This window comes from Centroberyx gerrardi, chromosome 2, assembly GCF_048128805.1.
Source record: "Centroberyx gerrardi isolate f3 chromosome 2, fCenGer3.hap1.cur.20231027, whole genome shotgun sequence".
NCBI lineage: Eukaryota > Metazoa > Chordata > Actinopteri > Beryciformes > Berycidae > Centroberyx > Centroberyx gerrardi.
Window position 1 is genome coordinate 28707492 of NC_135998.1, and position 22001 is coordinate 28729492.

Genomic DNA, 22001 nt, shown 5'->3' on the forward strand with positions numbered 1-22001 from the left:
CAGCTACATGTGAGAAGCACCAGATGACCATCTATAATGATTAGAGTTTTAGTTATAGTTTAAATATGATCATAAGTTGAATCTATGTTTGTGTGTTGCGATTGCTATACCTAAAAAATGAGTCCCAAATTTGATCTTGTAGTTTTTATCATAATGGAGAGCAAAAATACAGCAAAAATTGATAGAAATCTAAACAGAAGCCACATCTAAAAAAAATATCAATGAGCATTCAGGACCAGTACTTTGTCACATTGACCAAACAATAACATCATGTCAGTTATCACTTGTTGCTCTACTGTGTCCTCAGAGATTTAGTGGAATTTAGTGGTTTTAAATAAGTTTTGGTGACCAATTATATTAAATGCAGGGGGTTTGACATACCTATGGGTTTTGTGAATTGACTCCCCTGGAATACACCCTGGCCCTTGCCTTGGGACTTGGGCCTGGACTCTTTTCCTTAGGTCATGAGGTCAGAAAAAAAACTAATGAAGCTGTTCCTTTAAGGTCTAAAAAGGGTCGTTTTTCCATCCAAACTCCTCCCTCCCTCCTCCCCCTCTGTCTCTTTCGCGAAGAAGTGGGATCAACTTGTTGTGCCTGGTCGAGAATCAGTTCAGCCGCTGGTTGAATGTGTAAAAAAAACCCTCCGTGTTTGCGCGCTAAACTGATCCTGGGTCGGTGAAGAGTCCCACTCCTCCCCCCAGTGTACTCCGACGGCCCTGGCTTTTCCTTCCACTCCACTTCAGGAACACCAACCGGCCCTCCGTTTCCCACGCCTCCGCACCGCAAGCAACAAGAAAACTTCTTGAATCAGCAAAGACTTTAATATGCGGAAACGACCACTTTAAAACGCCGTCAATGGATGTTATGCATCGTACAAATTGGACTAACGACGGGGGAAATAAGTAAATAAGTAACGCTAAATAGGGCCTTTACTTTTTGCTCCGGACACATTGCACTAAGGGTGGGGGGGGGGGACCCAAACTTTTTTCCGTTGGTGGGTGCGCACGGACCTATGGTTTCGCTCGGTTTTATTGTTGTCATTTTCCTTTCAGTTTGATTATATTTCGTGACTGAATTGCTACAGAACAAACAAGACAACAACTACAACGTGTGGATTTTACTGCCTGGATTTGTATTTTCCATGTTCTGTGTTACATCGACCTTTTTCTCCGTGCAGAGCCGCTCCAAGGAGGACTTTCTGCTGCCCGACCTCAGGAATTCAGAGCTACAAAATGAGCCGTCACTGAGCGCTGTGTAACGTTAGTTAGCTAGCTAGCTGGCTAGCTAGTTTAGGCAGTGTTGTTTTGGGTAACATCAACAATTAACGTTAGCTAACTTAGCTAGCTGTGATGCGTTGGACTCTTTCGGTAGACCGCTAGTTAAATATTTTTCCAAGGCTTTACGGTCTTGCTGGATGTTTAGAAAGTGGTAGTCTGCCACTAACGTTACGTCTTGGTCTAGCTTAACACAACAGTGTAGCTGTTATAGCTAACGTTAGCTAAATTTTGGAAGTCCCAACATGCCGCAGCTGAACGGGGGTGGAGGAGATGACCTGGGAGCAAACGATGAACTCATTTCTTTCAAAGATGAAGGGGAGCAGGAGGAGAAGATTTCGGAAAATGTGTCTGCTGAGCGGGATCTGGACGATGTCAAGTCCTCTCTGGTCAACGAGTCTGAGAACAACAGCAGCTCGTCTGACTCCGAGGTAAGTTAAGTGGACCGCGTATCAACTTTTCTCCACCTGCTAACGCCTCTATAACACGATATCCCCGGTAAAGGTGACATGGCACACTTTTTCTGTGTGTGTTTTCACTATCTATGGTCTGACTGTTTATGTTTGTGCGTATGGTTTATGTGCAGGCAGACAGACGCCCTCAGCCCAGACCAGATTTGGAGAGCTATGCCAGACAGAGAGAGCTCTTTGTAGAAGGTAATGATCACTTTGGAATTATTGGGAATCCTAGCAGTGCTTCTCTTTTTCTCTCTCTCAATCACCTCTCATGGTCTTTTACAACAAGTAAATGCAACATTTCCTTTGAGAGTAAAGGGGCACACAGACAAATATAATACTTTTACTTTTCCATAGCGTTGAGGAGACAGCAGGATGGAGGGCTCTTCAAACCCTCTCCATATGCCGGCTATCCCTTCCTCATGATCCCAGACCTTGCTAACCTCAGTAACCTTGGTAACCCCTACCTCGCCAATGGAGCTCTCACACCAAGTGCCAGGACGGTAAGACACACACACACACACACACACACACACACTAGAGGTTAACTGATGATAGGTCTCAGCCTCAAAGACAAACACCTACAGCTTGTGTTTCTGTGTTAGTGAAGTGTGTGGCCTATTGTGTGCATCCGCGCATTGGGAATGTAACATAGCACCCTCTTTTGTGTAGAGGTTAGCTCCTCACATGTTTGTGCTTCGCTTTCTAGCAGAGCTTTGCAGCGAGCCTCCGATTTCATGTGCAGAGGTGTGGCTGTTTGGCTTCTGGAGCAACGCTGTGCTGTGGCTGAGGCAGAAGTTTATGAGACACCAAGGCTGACGTCAAGCACATTCATTTGTTCACAGTGGCAAACACTGGGCTGGCCCAATAGACAGCAACAGGTTCTAGCTGGCTGCTTTACATTTGCGGGATATTGTTTTGCAAATTGAGACCTGGATGCCACTCACACACCATTGTCTTGAAAACTGTCTGTGTTTTGTGCGCTTTGTGGTGTTGAATTTGATTAGGGGTGTGTGTGCGTGTGCGAATGTGTGTGTGTGAGCTGCCAGCAGCCTGTTATGATAAGGCTGTGTGTGATGGTACAGGGCTAGACAGGCCTGGACACAGTCCCCTGTTGAAGCTGCCTGCCTGCAGCAGGAATGTGGCTGACTAGTACCTCTCTCATCATGGCTGGGACTGTGTTACACTGTAACTTCCAGTGAGCAGCAGATTAGCTGCCTTAGCTGGGAGTTACACAGTGGGATTGGCAGTGTGTTGCCCAAGTCTACAGTCCTAAAGCCTTGGATTGTAGGGCTGTTGAGTGATGACTTAAAGACATACAATGACATTTATGGCTACTAATTAAAAAAAATGTTGCTTGTAAGCACAGTAGGGAAGAACCGATCAGGATTATTTAAAGAAAAAAAGTTTTTGCAGCACACACTTGAGAATGCATGAGTATACTACAAGCACAGAGGTGTACTGAGGCTATATAAGCAGTACGCTTTCAGACATTTTGGAGTGGTCTGTACTTGGTAGGCAATTGTCCAACTGGATTCTTCCATGGAGTAAAACATAACAGAGAGGCTGAAGGTTTGATCCCTGCAACAGCCAACGTGTGTCTATCAACAGCCACATATCTTGTCATGGTGGCCATTAGCTTGACATTGAACTGTACCTGCTCACTTATTGTTAGGTGCTCTGAATAAGTTAAATAAGTAAATTGTAATTCAAATGAGGGGTCGTTTTCAACTTTTTGTTTGGTTTGTGAGGGGAAACTATTGTATTCAGTGCAACGGCAAAGATGACTATGAATGGACTCTGAATAGGTCTTTTGGGGGCAAGAAATGTATTCAGCTCATAGATTAAATGACAATACTCCCAATCTCCATATGGGTGAAAATTAGAATGTGATCATATCAAGGCCGCATCTTGGCTAATTTTTGGAGTTTTCAGGCCTACTGATTGCCCAGTGACACAGAGATTGGAGATTTCTCTCTGATTTGTTTTGAAAGTCTTTCCATTGTGGACTTAGCCTAGAGACACATGTAGGCTAAACACACACTCACACAAACACCTGCATTCTTCAGCTTTGTAATGCCCTCCCCATGTGTTAATGGGTCATTGTTGTCATTAGACGGCTCTGAATGGTTCTAATGCATGGCTCCGCAGGGGGATCGTTACAGCTCATTATACTAACACACTGCCCACAGCATCCCCAGACATATGCAACACGAGCACACACACACACACACACACAGGGAGGACTTATAGCCTTCCAGTATGTGTCTGACTTGTACATATTTTTGTGTTCAGTTTCTGCTGAGCCACTGAAGGGCCAATGCAGTGCTCAGACTGCATGTTGTCTGGAGTCAACATAGTGGTTCTTACTCTTCCCTCTCCAGCAGCAGCCCTCTCTACCCTTCCTCCCTCACATTTCTCTTAGCACAATAGGGACTTTGTGTACTTTTCAGCCTCCTCAGTAAGAGTGTTAGGTGTGTGTGAGAGAGAAAGAGAGAGAGAGTGCAGGAGATGCGCCTGCCAGTCTGAAGGCGAGGTAAACAAACTATCGTTAGCTGGACGCTAGCTGAACCATAACACAGGGTGTTTACTGTACTCATCTACCCAGTGCAGGAAGCAGAAGGCAGGCAGGCCAGACGGCATGTAGAGACAACCTGTCTGGTTCATTTTTAGTGGTGACTTTGTGGAGATGTTTTGTGTTAATCTGTAAACAAAATAAAAAAATTCAATGAATCCATGAAGTAGCCTAAATCTTCAATTCAGTCATGGTACCATCACAGATTGAGTCTTAAAAAGTTGGTTTTCTTTTTTAGTTTTTTTTTTTTGTCTTTTGGAAGACAATCTTTGATATTGGCAGATTACTTGAACTGTTAAGATGATTGGAATAATTTAGGAGTATTCTGTTTTTTTAGTAGATGTTTTCCTTATAATGTTCCTTAGAGACAGTAATATTTTGGTTCTAGTTGTGCTCATTTAAAACCTCTTTTTATTGGCTTCTTGGTTAACCGATGTGGTGAACCTGCCTTTTTTTATGCGCAGTTGTGTCATCAACGCTAAAGGAGAGAGGTGGTCATGAGGAGTGTTTAAAGAACAACAAACGTGCCTCAGAAGTCTGCTGACTTTTCACTTTGCTCATGCACACACACACACATACAGACACGCATACCAGTGTCACCCCTGAGCAGCAGTGAATGGCAGGAGGGGAGCTGAGGAGAGATAAGTTATCTGGTATGTGTATGCACAGTGTTGATCATGGTAGAGATGGTGGGCCTCTCTCTTTATTTTCTCTTTCTCTCTTGTTAAAAAGGTTTATGTTGACAAGGCTGACCATCTGTGTGTATGTTCACGTGTGTGTGTGTGTCTGTGTGTGTGTAAAGGTGGCCGTGTTTGTTTAAGTTAGCCCCTTTCAGCAAGGCAGGACAATCCCAGAATTCCTCTGTTTACTCGACATTGTCTCCAAGGTCTTAAAATACCAGGAGAATGACCTGTCAAAAACAACCTTAATACACACACACTCAGGCGCAGACTCTTATTTCACAACAAAGCTTACATTCTGAAAACGAATACACAGGACACACAGCGAGTTTAGGCTGGGAAATGAAACACACATGCTGCATATTCAACAACCTGAGCACACTGGTATAACAGACGAGGAACTCACACTAACCTTGTGTCTGTGGTTGTCCCTATGACAATGCCCTGAGTATCCTCTGTAGGTCTTAGACTCAAAGGTTACATTCAGTCACAACCACTGACAAGCTCTTCTGCTAACGCAGTCATAAGACACCAGCTATTTTCCTGTTATACTTGGCTAAATTGACAGTATTTGGTCTTTGTGTCTTATGTTGAATATTTGCCCTACTACTTCTTACGTGCATTGAATAGCGTAATCTTGAGTTTATCTAGACCAAACATCTCCAGAAGTCAAAAAACAGAGTAGAGGAAGAATTTATCTGTCAGGATTTCAGGTTTTACAGACTGAGAGCTAGCTAGTTCATTTCAAGTGAAGACTCTGTTTCCCCTGGTTTTTCCACCTTCTTGCCCTTTTTCTGTATTGCCCCGCTCCCTTCCCCAGCCCTTTGTCTTGGATATGACGTTTATGTGTGCGCTGTGCAGAGTGTTTTGTAAACAGCAGTAGGCCCAATAACTTTTGCCTCTAGTCACACAGTGACTTCATACTTCCCTCAGTAATAAACCCTGATTGTGCAGGGGTGTGTGTGTGTGTATGTACGTGTGTGTGTGTGTGTGTGCATTGATTTTTCTGGTATTTCTAACAGCTGGTTTCAGTTAGCACTCACAGCCAGAGCTTCCTAGGGCCTCGGAATGGGGGACGGGTTGAGGGTGGGTTGCGGGGGTTGCTGTGTGTATGTGTGTGTATTTCTACAAGACGGGATTTTGTGTGCGTGTGTGTGGCCTCATGTGCACATACTGGTGTGTTGCATGTGTGTGTGTCTGTGTGTGTTTGTCTAGGCAGGGGGTAGCATATGTCAAGGAGTTTTATGCAGTGGTAGGGGGAGGTGTGCACATGTGTGTATGCATGCTTGTCTGTAGCAGAGCCGTAAGAGGAGCTGGAGATAGTATGATTATATGAGAAAATTTCATGTACAGGACATATAGAGTAACTGGACAGGGTAACAGTATGAGGGTACAAGACTGAATAGACCTCTGATCCTGTAGGTGTGTGTGTGTGTGTCTCGAGTGTGCAAAAATATTAGAGTAAAGCCAAAAGACAGTAACTCGTGGGTGGAGTTGCAACCGTATCCTTATTAATGCTGTACCGCAGTATGAGGAGGCTTAAAACGGGGTAGGGAAAGTTACTGACACAGCAGCTGTTTTTTTCCCTTTCTTTCTTTCTTTTTTTTTCTTTTTCTGTTGGAATGTAGCTGCTAGCATACAGGCTAAATTGTCATTAAAATGGTAATATTGATTAATGATGTTATTATAATGTTGTTAGTGCCATGACTGACCCAAACCTTTTTGTCTTTTTGTTTGTTCAAAGTTTACATTTTTAGATGAGGTATGGAACTTCAAAATCACTTTGTGTCACTTGTGTAATACTGCCTGCTTGCTGCGGTTGTTAGGTTTAACGGAGAGATAAAGTGGAGGATTGTCAGCATAGCAATGAAAGGAGATGGTAAGCTGACAAATTATTTGGCTAAGGACTAACGTATATAAAGTTTTGGCCTAAGAACTGAACCCTGAGGCACACTACACATAATCACTGAAGCATCAGATCCATAATTACCTAATAGAGACTAAACATTTTCATGGAAGAAGAGAACCAGTCCAGGGAAGTCCCAGAGCTACAAACCCAATTTCTCAATCTATCAATTAGAATAGTATTGTCATTGAGATGTTATTCATCAGATCATGAGTAGCCATTTTTCAGTACTATGTATACAAAAGTTAGGCTGAATTTTTAAAAGTACTACTTCTCTGCACCATCTTCAATTGCTGTTTTCATACAATATCCTCCAAAAGTTAAAGATCACATTTAAATAGGTTCATCATTATTAAGGACTTGTGGATCAAGGGAGGGTTTTTTCACAAGAGGCTAAACACTTAAAATGGTCAGTAACATAAAACTATTCGCAATAGAGAGCAAGCAAAGACTTATGGCCTCTCTGTGTGTAACAACAGCTATAGGGACTGGAGGATGATGCTGTGTCCCAAAGATGCTGTGACGAAATTTGCAAAAACAAATCCAGACTGGGGCAAGGTAAATCGGCACGAGAAGTAGGAGCTGTGGTGTTAGATCTGTTATCATGTTCCTAACAAAAAAGATGAAACTTTTTTACTTGGCTAAGCAGTAGTAGGAAGCATCGGTGATGCTGAATAAAATCTCAGTTATGTTGATTAGCATAAAGCCTAAGCAATGTGTTTTTACTGAGATTAATAAGGAGGAGATTTTTAAGCGGGTTGGTCATTAAAGTTGCAAGAGTGCACAGTGTACTTAAGCGTCTGCCTTGAAAATTGCATGAAAAATAAACCATTGGAGGTCGGAGACAAAAAGATTCTCCCATTGAGTTTTCGGTTATGGATAGGTACACTTAACAGATTAATTACATTATTTCAAATTACATAGCAGCATTGAGCTTGTGGTAACATTTAGCGGCAAAACATCGCTTTTATGGCAGTAAAGGTGGTGACTTTCCCATCCCTATGATAAGCCTCCAAATATTGCTTTATGTTAATAATGCAGTTGTCTTATTGTTACTAGCCTAGTCATTTGGAGCAGATTAGAACAGCATGATTATGAATGGATACACTCATACACACACTTTCACTTGGCAGTCAGTGAGGAGGCGGAGGGCAGGGGCAAGGAGGCATAGGAGAGGAGAGGTGAGGAGACATCGGGGGATACGCCCCTGGCCCTCTCCTCTCCTCTCCTCTCGCTTGAGGTCAGAGGTGAGAGTTGTGAGTCTGTTGACGTCACTCACAGTTGAGTGAGCACCAAAGGCCTCCTTTTTCTCTGGGCTTTCTAAATGGGGGGCTCTGTGTATGTATGTGTGTGTGTGTGTGTCTGTGTCTGGGAGAGGGTTCCCCATTTCAGACAGCTTGGTCAACAGTGGGACCCCAGTGGTTTGGGGGCTGGTAGGGTGTATATGTGTGAGGAATGGGGGTTGGGCGTAGGCATACTTTTTGGACTCTGTCCTTTGTCTCTCTCACTCAAGACCTAAAGCATGCACACACACACACACACACACACTGAGCAAGCAAACAGAATCTCTCCAATCTTAATTTGTTCCTGCGGTGCTCATTATGATTTTCATTTGACCTACTACACAATAGGGCCCTTGTCCATGACTTCTCCTGCTCCTGTGTGTGCATGCTCATGTACTCGTGTAAGTGTCTGTGTGTGTGTGTGTGTCTGTGTTGCTGGGAAGTACCCCCCCCCAGCCCCCCCCCAAACCTCCACCCCCTCAAGAGTGTCCTGTTCTTCTTGTTGCGAGACCACTGCCTTTTCAGTCTGAACAACAGCAAGAATGTAAACATGGAGGAAGTGAACAACATTTAACTGGTATCTTACCTGTTATCTAAGATTGCGATGTCCTGTTTAGGGCTGCAGCAATAACCACACTACCCACATACTCCGGTATTTTCAGGTTAACCACAGGGTTGGGTTCCTGTCATGATTATGTTCAATGAACCCCACAGAGCACAATAATTACACTGCATTACATTACATTACAAAGCCACAAATTGCAGGTTCATGTAATACTAGGCCTTTCCTATAGTAGTCATTGATAATGAATTACTACTGTAAATCAGATAAATTCTTAGGAAATGTTTGCTTTAGTCTTTGTGTCAGTAGTAATAAACCCTGTGCACAAATTCATATATGTGTATAATCAGCATCTGAAAAGTCCTCATACATTTTGTGCATTTGCAAAGCATGTCAGCCCATGTATGCTAATTGTATAAAATTTAGAAAATTAAAGATTTAGGTTCTCCAAAGTTATCTTCGAGCTTCATAACGGTTTTTCCAAAGATCTCACCAATGGGATAAATTGTTTCAAGAAATTTCATCCAAAGCTGTGAGAATCAATTGGAGGAAGTAGTCCAGCTGTCAGATTACTTAATAAAACATAGCTTGTCATCACTATTGTTTGGCAAACTGTTTTAAACAACCACCTCTCACACTCGACTGATTTGTCAAAGCAATTTAAGTTTCAGTGGAAGCTGGCTGTCATGAAACCAAAATCACACAGCAGTGATAAAATCTTTAATGAAGAATCTACTGAGAGTGTTTTTGCTTAGAGTGAATCAAGTGAGAGTGTGTGTTGAAAATGTTGTGGCAGGCTTTTTATTTCTGTCTCCAGTTCACTTTAGCTCCCTCTCCTTCTCTTGCTCTTATCCCCTTTTCTCTTCCCGTCCCTCTCTTTCTCCTTTCCCCTCTCCCCATCTCTAACTGCCATAATACCATGATAGGGTGGCCATTTTTAGCCCTCTTATCTAAACTTCCTTGTATTTGGCACGTTCACCTCTGCCAGTGAAGCCCTGCAGACTGGCAAAGCAAGGCTTTAAGCAAGAGTGTGTGTGTGTGTGTGTGTGTGTGTGTGTGTGTGTGTGTGTGTGTGTGTGTCTACATTCACTACATACTACGTGGAAAGCCGCAGACATCTATTGTCAGCCACCTCCACCCCCTTTTTTCACATGACTATGACTTTGGAGAAATATGCTTAAAGGAATAGTTCAGCCAAAAATGAAAATTCAGTCGTTATCCACTCACCCTCATGCCAGTTGAAACACAGGTGAAGTCTCTTTGCACCTAACTAAATGAATGTAAAGGAAACACTGTGCTGTTTCCAAAGCCACAAACCAAGGAACTACGATTTGATTCCATTGAAATGTGATGGACGTATATTATTCGATTTTTTTTAGATATTCAAATGATCTTCATCTTGTGGTAACATTATCAATTCTAAACCGGAAAATGCACCTTTAACCCCAGACTATCCCCCCCGGGTGCTCTCACATCACCTTTAGCCTACTTGAAAATACATACTTAACCAGTATTTTTCTCAAAATAAAAATCTTGACCTGCTCTACATAAAATAAATAGGGGAAGATTCCTTCACAGGTTCAAGTATTAGTTCTGGTTTTGAAGTTTGAGGGAGAGTTGTTCATGTTCACAATATTTCCAGACAAGGAATCATGTGAATTTTTACATTGATAGTGATATTGGCAGTGATATCTGACTGTCCTCATTACTGGCAACAATATAGTCAGCAACAAAATTTGTGTACATATTAATGACAAAACAATTTTAGCTTTAAAGATGATGCTATCAGTTTGTGAAAGGGGATATCTAAATTGATCTCAGTTATGGCCACATTGAAAAAATGTGTTTAAAAAGTGTTTAATTGAACAAAGCAAATGTATAACCCAGAAATTATTGGCTGCTTAATATAAAGCCTAAAATAACATAACAAATCAATTTTTGTATAGCCTGCAATTAATTTCTTGACCATGTTTCTACATGTCCCATATAACTGCTATATAGCCCGAGTCCAGACATTTTGTGACACATCATTGGCTGCATGGTATTTTATCGTAAGCCAGTAGATTGTTCTCTGACCCGTTTGTTCCCGCCAAACACTTGGCATTGTTTCTTTAATGCAAGTTCATCAGTCCTTTGAGTCGAGGAGTGGACGTTCCTGTCAGACAGGACCTGGGGGATGATTTGTTCATCCTCCTCATGCAGAGAACATTTTTTTCACACAAATGAGGGCTTTCCAACATGCTCAGCACATGGGGGCCTGAGGGTAAAGCTGTAGTATTGTGTCTGGGCTGAAGGGCTGTACTGTAATGCATTCAGTTCTTACCTGACAGTTAAAATTCAAGCTCAGTAATGTCCTTTCCCCTTACATATTAACCTATCAAATATTGTTTTACATTTTGAAAGTTGTGATTTCGGGCTGGCAGAGAGGCCTACTGGCTGTTATAGCATATGTCTGTGTGAAAAGGTACATCTTCAAATTCAACAAGCTTTCATGGCAAATGGGACACAAAGGCTTTTATTTATAGTTGGTAAAGAGGTATCCACTCCATCGTTTCAGGAAGCAGCGTGCAATAGTGTGTGCCATGTGTGGCAACTAGCACTTGAAATTTGACTAACTGCGGCTACAACTAGAACATCTCAAATGAACTGATAATCCAGGTTTATACACAGGCCAGATCCAAATTTATAGGCAGATCCTGCTTGTGGGCCTTGAGTGTGATTCATGTTTTATGATTTTAATTCAGGTCACATGCAAAGAATTCTGATGCCGGACACTGAGGTAGAGCATTCAGGAAGTTCTGCTTAGTCTAAAATTGCCCACTCAGCAATAACTAGGCGAGAGCTAATGGTTCATTAAGTTTTTCCTCGTCAGATAAAGCCAACATAATTTCCAGTCAGCATCTCAGATAAGGCTTATCAAAGACAAATTAATATCTAGACCTGTAAACAGTAGAATGAAACATTTTACAGCATAAGCTTCTGGTGATGTCTGGGGTATAAAAGGAATTGCGAAATAGGCTCATGTCTGCTGTTCTTGTCCCGAGGCATGCTGCTGTAGCTCATACAAAATACTTCATTTACTCCACTATAGGCAATTGATTTTACATTTATCTAACTAAATATTGAATTAATATTCACTCTCTTCCCATGCAAATATTGTGCTATAGAGCAATTATGGATTAAAAAACTGCCAGCTATAGTTTGGACCTGCAGCACTACAAGTTAATTAAGCAAACTTGACTTTCTCTGTGCAGAGGAGGAAGATAGTCATGTGTCAGTGGAGAGAGAGGGGCGTAGTACAAGAGGACATAGAAACCAAAGTAACTGAGGCAAATGCATTGAATGAAAGAATCAATTAGTGCTTGCAGGCGGCTAGTAGGTGGCTAACTTCCAGTCTTCTTCCAGTCAAAACCATGTGAAACTCACACTACAGAAACATTCTGCGTAAATATTATGACCGTTCCTGTGAACTGCATCAGGGAGCGCCATTATTTTTCAACACCAAAGAGCAGTAATTGCCCTTTTCTGATTGTTTAGAAAAGACGTAATCTGCCCTAATTAATCGGCCATGTTATTTTGAGTGTATGGTTGGTTAACCAGAGCAGTGTATGCCTTAGCCTATCTCTGCAGCTGGAGACTTTTTGATACAGTTATGTGTGTGTGTGTGTGTGTGTGTTTATTCCCCCATGTCAGTGTCTCTTCCAAAGCCCCCCCCCCCCCCCCCCCCCCCCCCCCCCGGCTTAGCCTGAGCAGTTCTTCCTCCCAACTGTGTCTCCCCTCTTCCTTCCCTCCCTCTCTCCCCATCCAGCTGCGCGTCTTCAACCTGTTGTCCCCAACCATCAGCCCTTCCTCTTCTTCTGCCCATTCCTCCACGCTCATCCACTTCCTCAGACGGAAAAGTGCAGTGGTCTTAATAAAGGGTCGTGGAATTTCTGATGATGTTTTTTTGCGGAAGCCAGGAAATGTCAAGGAATTATCCAAATGGGTCACTTTACAGGAATATAGCAAAATATATTACAAGTTGTTTCACACAGTCATTACACACAGCATTAGATGGTGGTTTTCAGGCCAAGTGCAGTGGAAACCAGACTTTTCACCCCTTTAGAAAAACATTAACAAACCAGCAAGGAATAAAACCTGTAGGACATGGAAGCACTCAGACTTATGGAAAGTCATGGAATTTCACATTAGGGCCACAGTGGGAACCCTCCTCTGTCTGTGGTCTTATGGTTGTCAGTGGGATACGTGTTGTAATTTGACTAACAGCCCTTCACCCCCTCCCTCCCTCCCTCTCTCCCCCTCCTGCTTCCCTTCCTCCATCTCTACAGTACTTGCAGATGCAGTGGCCTCTGCTAGATGTCCCGGGAACAGCGGCTCTCAAAGACCATCGCTCCCCCACTCCTACCCACCTGGTAAGACTCCGTTCAACCATGCACAGGCAAACTGAACCGTCTTCATTGTTTAATGGCGGAGGCGGTACAGCGGACAGTAGGTTTGATAGCCTTGCAGTGGGAGAGTGGTATGCCTGTCAACACTGGGACCATCACAGCCATGCAGGAGATGCATACACACAGTGCTTTCTGCTTGCCTTGACTCCTTCCTCTCCCTTCTGACTACTTGCAACCAGAATCATGCAAGCATAGACACACTGCAGAGCGCATCATACTTTGAAAGCCACGCCCACCATGGGGGAAAACAATATCGCTAACAAACCGGCAAAAGCGGCGATCGGGAGGAAATCTTAACAGATATGGACAGCCTGACAAGGTTTTTCCTGTTTTCGAGTAGACAAGCATGTCAAAGAATTATTTGTTTTATAGGAAGTGGCTCAGTAATGTTAGCTTAGTAGCAACCTATTGTTAGGACAGCATGGTAGCTTTAAAACACATTTTAACATTCAGGTTATCTTACAAGAATATAACTAGATAATTACTGGTAAGTTACTGACCAGTGACAAGATGCTGGCCACATTATAAGTGTACTTAGTCTCAGGGTGCCAAAGTTTCCCCCCCTCTTCTACCATGTACCACTGTCAGCGCCTCTCTCCTTACGGCCTGGATCCACATTTTTCTTCTTAACGGCTCCCTTGTTTTGCTCGGGAGCACGAAAAACGGTTTTTAAATTTGTTGGCTGTGAAGCCCACCACACAACAGCTTTTAGGCATGTTTAATTTGAGGAATAATGACAATGATGTGCATTCAGTCACACAAGGTGAATGGAAAGCGGTGCAGCAGTTTCCCCCACGATGGGCGTGGCCTATTTTATGCACTGTCTCTATGGGATAAACTGCTCATTCAATATTCATAATTAAATATGAAATCTGCATATTTGGGGAGACTAATATAATGCAAATAAGTATTCTAAAATACAGCTAAATATTCTAAAATGCATACTAAAATAATGATGAACATGGAATAAGATATGGAATCTTTGAAAGACTGATAATAGGATTTTTCCCTGGTTTCTTACCAGCCAATTTACCAAGCACATCAATACGACTGCTTTCAAGCCATTCTAAAAATCAAATGGTGATTATTTATATTTAAAATTTAAATGTAAAGGAAGACAGTTCTTACCGCTCAGTATGATTATTTCAGTTAAAATGAGTAAAAGAAATAAGATATATTTCACTTCAGTGACAAATGGGTTCAATCTTTCTTTCTGCAGTGTGAAATATATAATGTACAATGATATGATCTTGAAGTCTATATCTGTGGTGCATGGAAACCACCGAGTTCAAGCGACGCAAAGTCAGAACTGCCTCCTACAAATTGATCCACAGATTGTTCAATCTTCATGGCGACGTCCATCACTTTTTTCCATTCAATACAAATTTGGGTGAATTATGCAGCGGTGAGGGAGGAATTGAAGGAAAGCATCTGCTTGTGTGGCCGCCCACACCTGACTCACCGTTGATTGTAATGAACTCCGGCTTATCTGATCAGCAGTTAAATGCGTGTGTATGACCTTAACACTTTGTCGGCACAAAAGGTCGACAGGGCAGGGATACATCAAAATTTAACTCTACTGTGCAAACACGAGCGATTGGAGGACTGTTGAGCATGGTAGGAGGTAGCAGGGGGGTTGTAGGTCCCAAACACAGGTTGCCCACCCTAGCTGTAGACATAAACACTACACTCTAGTTACCTGGCCCTCCCAGGCCCTACACACACACACACCCCCCTCTGACTACACATTCCTGACCTCTACCACCCTCAGCAGAGACATTCAGACGCTGGAATGCTCAGGCTACATAATGTTAATCCCAAATAGATGCACTAGCAACTTTCATGCCTGTGCGTGTGTGTTTGTGTGTGTCTCATAGATTCTCCGGGTGTGTTTTAACACCACGGTGATTTTACTCCATATATGTCACACCAGGTCAAGCATTGTTGTTATTACACTAAAAGAGAGGGGAATTTCTGACATCTGGTGGACAGATATGACACCATAGCATCTTATGTAACCACTCTTTCTTTGTCTGTGTGTGTCCCCAGTCTAATAAGGTACCCGTGGTGCAGCACCCCCACATGTCCCACCTACCCCCGCTGCTTTCCTACAGCCCGGACCCCTTCCCCCCTCAGACGCCTCCTCCTCACTTCTCTCCTGACACAGGTAGGCCAACTACAGTCTCACCTCCCCTCTTCTCAAATCCACAAACCGTTAAGACTTATACTATAGCCAAAACATTGTTGCGAATCTGACCCTGTATTGGCGTCTCCATGGGACAGGTATCTCCCGGACCCCCCACCCTGCAGAGCTCTCCCCCTACTACCCCCTCTCTCCCGGAGGCATGGCCCAGATCCCACACCCCCTCGGATGGCTGTGAGTAACACGCACACACAGATGCAAGCAAACACAGATGCGTGTACGCTGCCATTCAGCCCCAGTGTAGCTGTTGGACACAACAGGCAGACCTTCCTTCATTCAGTTGCATCCCATTTGACTCCCTCTCTTTCTCTCTCTCTCTACCTCTCTCTCTTTACCTCTGTAGGCAGGGCCAGTCCATGTACCCTATCGCAGCGGGGGGGTTCAGACACTCTTACCCTGCCGCTCTTGCCATGAATGCTTCCATGTCGAGGTGAGTGTGCGCTTCACCAGATATCAGTTTTATTTTTGTGACCGGGTAATGATGCTCTCCATGATATTGGATTTAACGCTGATGGATGCGTGTTTGATTGGCAGCCTGGTGTCCGGTAGCTTCTCCCCCCACTTGGTGCCGAGCCACCAGTCATCTATCCCCCACCCTGCCATCGTCTCCACAGCAATCAAGCAAGAGCCCAGAGACGGCGGCCAGCATGGGTAAAAACAAAAAAACTCTCATTCTCTCATTTTTTCCCGAATTACTTATTTATAATGCGCCCATTTCATGCAGCTCCTCCATAAATAAGCCATGACTGCAATCTAATTACTATCACCTGGCATTTCATTTCTAGCAGCTGTTGTTTAATTGCAAACATCTGTTGTTTGCCTACCAAGATGGCTTCACTGATATATAATCAAATTCTAGAAATGTGTTTTAACATAGCAAGAAATCAGCATAGACAGGCATTCTATATAAGGCAAGTGAAACAAGGCAGATGCTGTTATCGTTTACCCCTCCCTTTTAATATTCTGGTTTTCTCACTCTTCTTTCTGTCTCAAATATAATCACACTCTCCTCTCTCACACTTTCACTCGACGGTCATGTGTACTCAGCATGTGTCTCTTTTCCTGTGTTGCTGTAGGAAGAGTGTGTCGCCAGCCCAGAAGGAGAAGGAAGAGGAGAAGAGGCCTCACATTAAGAAGCCGCTAAATGCCTTCATGTTATACATGAAGGAACAGAGGGCCAAGGTGGTGTCTGAGTGCACGCTGAAAGAGAGCGCTGCCATCAACCAAATACTGGGACGTCGGGTCAGTGTGTTTGCTTGTCTGTGTTTATGTGTTTGTGTGTAACCAACTACATGTGTTTTTACCATGGCGCCATGGTTTGCAAGAGCCAAATTCAGGTCAGTTAGTCAGGGTGAGACACTTTTATGTGAGACATAAAAAAGGCATCCATGAGTTCATCTGACTCTGGAAAAGTAGGGAAAACAGCTCCAAAAACTGAACAATCCCATCACAGAAGGAAGTAAATGTTTAATCTTTGTGAAAATTTTACTTATAAATCTTAACATCTCAGCTGTGATTTTTGCTCTCTTCTCAAAAGCAAATGTTTTTCAGTGATGTCACATGAGGAGAGAATGAACATCAGGGTTCTTCATATATTAGTTTGCATTGCTGCCATAAAGAGATCATATTCAAATAAACTGACCGTTAATTATGTCTTTATGTCATCGACACCAAATGCACCATGGGACTATACATTACAGAATCTGTACTTGTTTCATCTGGATCTGGATTTATGTATCTGTTAATATATGTTGTGCTATCCAGCCTGCAGTTGTGTCACTGTGTTAACTGACAGTGTGCTGTGGTCTGTCAACAGTGGCACTCTTTGTCTCGTGAGGAACAAGCCAAATACTACGACCTGGCTCGCAAGGAGAGACAGCTCCACTCCCAGCTCTACCCCGGCTGGTCGGCCAGAGACAACTACGTCAGTACACCCCGCTGACATATAACACACATATACACATGTTGTATGTTGTAATCACCACACTAGAGCTGATAAAACATGGTCACTCCTAGTACTTTTTGGCTCCGATTCTGAACAATGTTTTTGTTAGTTGATATCAGATGGAGAGTCTAATGTGCTGTGGTTGTTTTTGTGCAGGGTAAGCGGAAGAAGAGAAAGAGGGATATTGCCAAGACTGACTCTGGGCCAGAAGGTAAGACAATATTTCTATGATTCATAGCAGGAGCATCATTTATAAATGTTGCATACACACAAATTGGGGCTTGATAGCGTGTGTACCTCTATGTAATTGTACGTAAACTCATGCGTCGCACATTTTGGACACACTGAGAAATGGCGACTCCAATGGCAAAGCAGTGAAATAAAGTAAAATGTTCTTATGACCTTTCAATCAATTCGTTATGCTGCATATCAAATTACACAGACTTCTAATGATAATTTCCCAGAGGAACATCCAGGCCTTTTATTTGTTGCTTGAGTCTAAAAGCCTTCTAGTTAACCCAAAAAGCATCACCACCAAACAATACCTCTGGCCTCGTCTCCACCTCCCAACAAGCACTTCCAACTTTGCCATTTTCTCACACAAAGAGAATGAAATGACAAGGATATTTATATGCATATCAATATTTATGCAAGGCATTTCATTAACCATTCATGGATAATTGTGGGAGTTAATGGGGTACGACGTTCACATGCACAAAATTACAATTCATTCATTTATTGGGATTTATAAAGGGAAACTTGCGTGACGGAAAGTGCATACATGCATTTATAAGTTATACTTTTAACTTCTGGTGAAATATTTGACCAGATTAGATCATATTTGAATAGATTAGATCAGAGACTGCTCCAATATTTATATTTTATAAACATGTTTTGCAATAAACAAATAATATTTCAATGATTATGAATACTTTCAATTATTTAGATTTGATTAAACTTTAAAGATCTTCATGGCAAAACGGGGTAAACATTTTGAAACATTTGGGAATGTTATTGAGCATTTATACAAGACACCGTGGAGGAGAAAACACTGTCTACATTTTCAAACAAACTTAAGAGTAGTGACAAGTAAGGATCCAGAAATTGGAAAATTATAAATTTTATCAGAATCAATCTGAAATGTCCAAAACAGCTTCCCTGCAAAGGGAAAAGATCAGCGAGGGACAAGACATACAGTAATTTTATCCTCAACTGAAGTCTGAATCATGTATTTTTACAAAAGATAACTTTATCCAACCTGACTATAGTATTACATGTACTGACATACTATGAGATTCCACATGGGGTAATGTGAAAATAAACACTCATTGCTTGAAGTAAATCTACATTTAAATCTAATTTTGTTTGATAAAACAGCAGCAGCAATACATTTTTGTAAAATACAGAACTTTGAAGTTCTCTCTTTTAACTGCAAGAACAAAAATTGAACGTAAAACATAAAAATGTGTTCATAAAGTACTAACAATTATAGCAACAGTTAAACCATAACACTTTGGACCAATAATAAATATTAATATAAAATATTTAGGTTTCTACTTCAATTATTTACTTTTGATAATAAAAGCAAAAAGGCCCTAAAAGATAAAAAAAATATATATGATGGTAGTTAGTAAGGCTATGCTTAAAAACTAATATAAAAACATTATATCTAGTTTTATGTACTAGATAATTAAATATTTTATATTATTAATGCTGTTTGGGAAACAATTCTGGAAATCTACAGTATATTCAGTAAAGAATTGTCATTGCCAAATGCATACAAACTTTAAAAAAGATACCGACTTTTTGCAGAAGTGAACGACATTCATCCCAGGTGTGCATCACACTAAGCAAACTGCTATTGGGACGTCACCAGGGGAATAACACTGAAGGAGTTGAGAATGCACAGTAAACTCAAAGAAGCAGCATCTCCTTTTGAAAGTGCTTTAGAAAGCTCCCAGTGGACTCATCAGTGTGTGTGTTTGTTTTTCCCCCCAGTGCCTGCGGAGCACTTCTCGCCGCAGCCCAAGAAGCCCTGCCTGCCATCCGGATCTCAGGAGAAGCCCCACACACACACCCACCTGACACACACACACCTGTCCCAGGCCAGCCCCGCCTCCTCCCTGGACTCTCCAGCCACGCCGACCACAGCACTGGCCTCCCCCGCCGCACCGGCCCCGACGCACACTGAGCACACACACTCCCACTCCCACTCCCACTCCCACTCCCACTCCCACTGCCACAGCGAGCACACCTCACCGTACGCAGAGCAGGTTCAGCCTCTGCCCCTCACCACCAAGCCTCACAGGCCCAACAGGGACGCCCACGCCCACCCTCACTCTCTCATTCGAAGCACCAAAACGTCAGGGCCTCCCACCCCCTCTCCCTCCTCCTCCGACCCCGCCGCCTCTTCCTCACCCTCCTCCTCCCACCCGCCCTACTCTCCCCACATGGGTTCGTCCAGCAGCAAAACCCCTCCCCTCCTCTCCCGTCCCTTCCCCTTACCTCCCGCGTTGGCCCCGCCTACCTCCGTTCACCAATCAGTGCTGAGCTCCCATCGTGCCTTAACCCAATCACAGCCACTCTCACTAGTCACTAGAACTAATCACTAAAGCTGTCAGGAGCGCCGTACTGTAACTACAGTCCCAGGGTCAGCGTTCTTTTTCCCTTAATCCTGACCCGAACGATGTGAGAGACGAAATAACATTTTCATTAAAGGGTGAACTTCTACCTTCTCGTTTTTACCTCTTTTTACGGCTGTAAATAAGCTTTTTTTAAAACGTTTTTATAGACAATAGACCACATTTTATATTAGTATGAAAAGGAAAAAAAATATTGGTCAATATTTGACTACATCTTTCTAACTTTCTTCATGAAACAGTGTATTTTTTGTAAGCCCTCTATTTTGCATAATTGTCACCTTTTCTCATTTCGTTCAACTTACCTACTTTTTAATGGAAAAACAATGTGGCGTAAGGATTTGTTTAATATGCTTTTTGTTGGTAGTAATGAGTGTAGATCTATTTTCATTTTCTGGTTTCATAAAGCCCCTCCCCACTGTGTTAATAAATATTCATTGAGTTCTGACAAGTGCTGTTTGTGTTTTTTTTTTTTGGGAGTCTTGCGGTCAGCACGCATCAACTAAAACGCCCTGCCTCTCTTAGCCTTGCAGGTCTGTGTGTGTGTGTGTGTGTGTGTGTGTGTGTGTGTGTAAGAGAGAGAGAGAGCGAGGAGAGCTTTAGTTAGGCCAGGGATTCTTGCCTGCTCAAGGAGAACCAGCAATTACAGCTCATTAGTCTGGACCACAGAGTCATTGTGTATGTGTGTGTGTCTGCATGCCTACACACACATGCATGCAGACCATTGACAAAACCCAGAGTTAGACAGCCCGCATGTATCATGATGTGACCTCAGCAGCGGCTGCGTGTATTTAGAGATAGAGCGATGGTTAGAAAGTTTCACCTCCCTGTCAAACCACAGTAAGATCCGTGTTCACCGCCTCGGCTCTGCCAGCAGACGCCATGATCCTGGAGATGTGTAAACAGCCTGTAACATAGCATTACTGAGCTCACCCCTCACACATACATACACACTGGTCGGCTCAGGTTACACCCTGTGCCCTTATATAATTAACTTCTGCAGAACAGAGACGCACAATATGTGTGTTTATCCCCGAGCCTTTATGGCATTTCTGAAAAACAGAAAGCTCCTGGTGGCTTCCCAGACACAGATTGCCTAATCCTGGTAAGAGGGGAGCCAGGAAGATCTGGCTTTGAAACGAGATCATGATGTTGTACGCTAAATTATATTATAGTGTGTAATGTGTTTTTTCTGGGAATGGTGTTTTGGGATTTGTCCTGAACTGTGCCTGTAGCAGTGTCCCCCCCTGCTGGTGAGAATCATGAAACACAGCCAGCACTGGAGCAAGGACACAGTGTCAGTAGTGCAGAGGAGGGGAGTGAATGATCCTGGTTCATAGGGGTGTTCAGAGATGCTGCTATCTGTATTTGTTCACCAACCAAATTATTTGTATTTGTATGAACCAGAAGTGGGTGTGGTTTAGACTTAAACATTAAAAATCCCCCAATTTCTTAGTTTTGTAACCCTTGTGATCATTCCCAATTCTATTGTTTAGATATTAAAGAGTAACTCACCTAATGGTGAAAAGTAGGGTACTGCACTGGCCATCTGCTATTGGCTGGTCTTTGTGCCAGGTGGTCACCACATGTACTCTATAGAAGGGGACATCACCTGGCTCAAAGACCAGCCAATAGCAGATTAGGGTACAACAGGTGGTGACATCACCTGGCACAAAGACCAGCCAATAGCAGATTGCCAGTGCAGTACCCTACTTTTCACCATTAGATGTCAGGCTTCACCACAGATTTGGGTGGGGTTCAGTTACTCTTTAAAGCATTAAACTTGTGGTTTTACAATAATGAAGTATAAAAACAGCAGATGTTGTGTATCCATAACCATAGGCTTTTTTTTATGCACAGCCATAAACGACCAGAGTCATGAACAATTAGAAACAGGAATGAATCTCCATGCTGAACTCACTGCATGCTAATAAGTGAGCGAGTGAGCTGCTTCTTTCTTTCTCTCTTTACAGTACCAAAACCCCCCCCAAAAAAACAGATTACATCTTCTAATCATGTTGAACAATTAGT

The 22001-nt window shown here is 42.8% G+C and overlaps 1 protein-coding gene across 1 annotated transcript; it reads left to right on the forward strand.

The window, feature by feature from the left end:
* Window positions 1-748: 748 nt before the first annotated feature.
* LOC139912826 (transcription factor 7-like 1-B) lies at window positions 749-20061 on the forward strand. Its single transcript, XM_071900737.2, has 12 exons — window positions 749-1705; window positions 1861-1930; window positions 2087-2232; window positions 13064-13147; window positions 15233-15350; window positions 15467-15560; window positions 15730-15816; window positions 15921-16037; window positions 16463-16628; window positions 17203-17310; window positions 17488-17542; window positions 19330-20061. Exons 1-12 carry the CDS (start codon window positions 1520-1522, stop codon window positions 19941-19943), a joined length of 1845 nt encoding a protein of 614 aa, XP_071756838.1. The 5' UTR covers window positions 749-1519; the 3' UTR covers window positions 19944-20061.
* Window positions 20062-22001: the final 1940 nt, after the last annotated feature.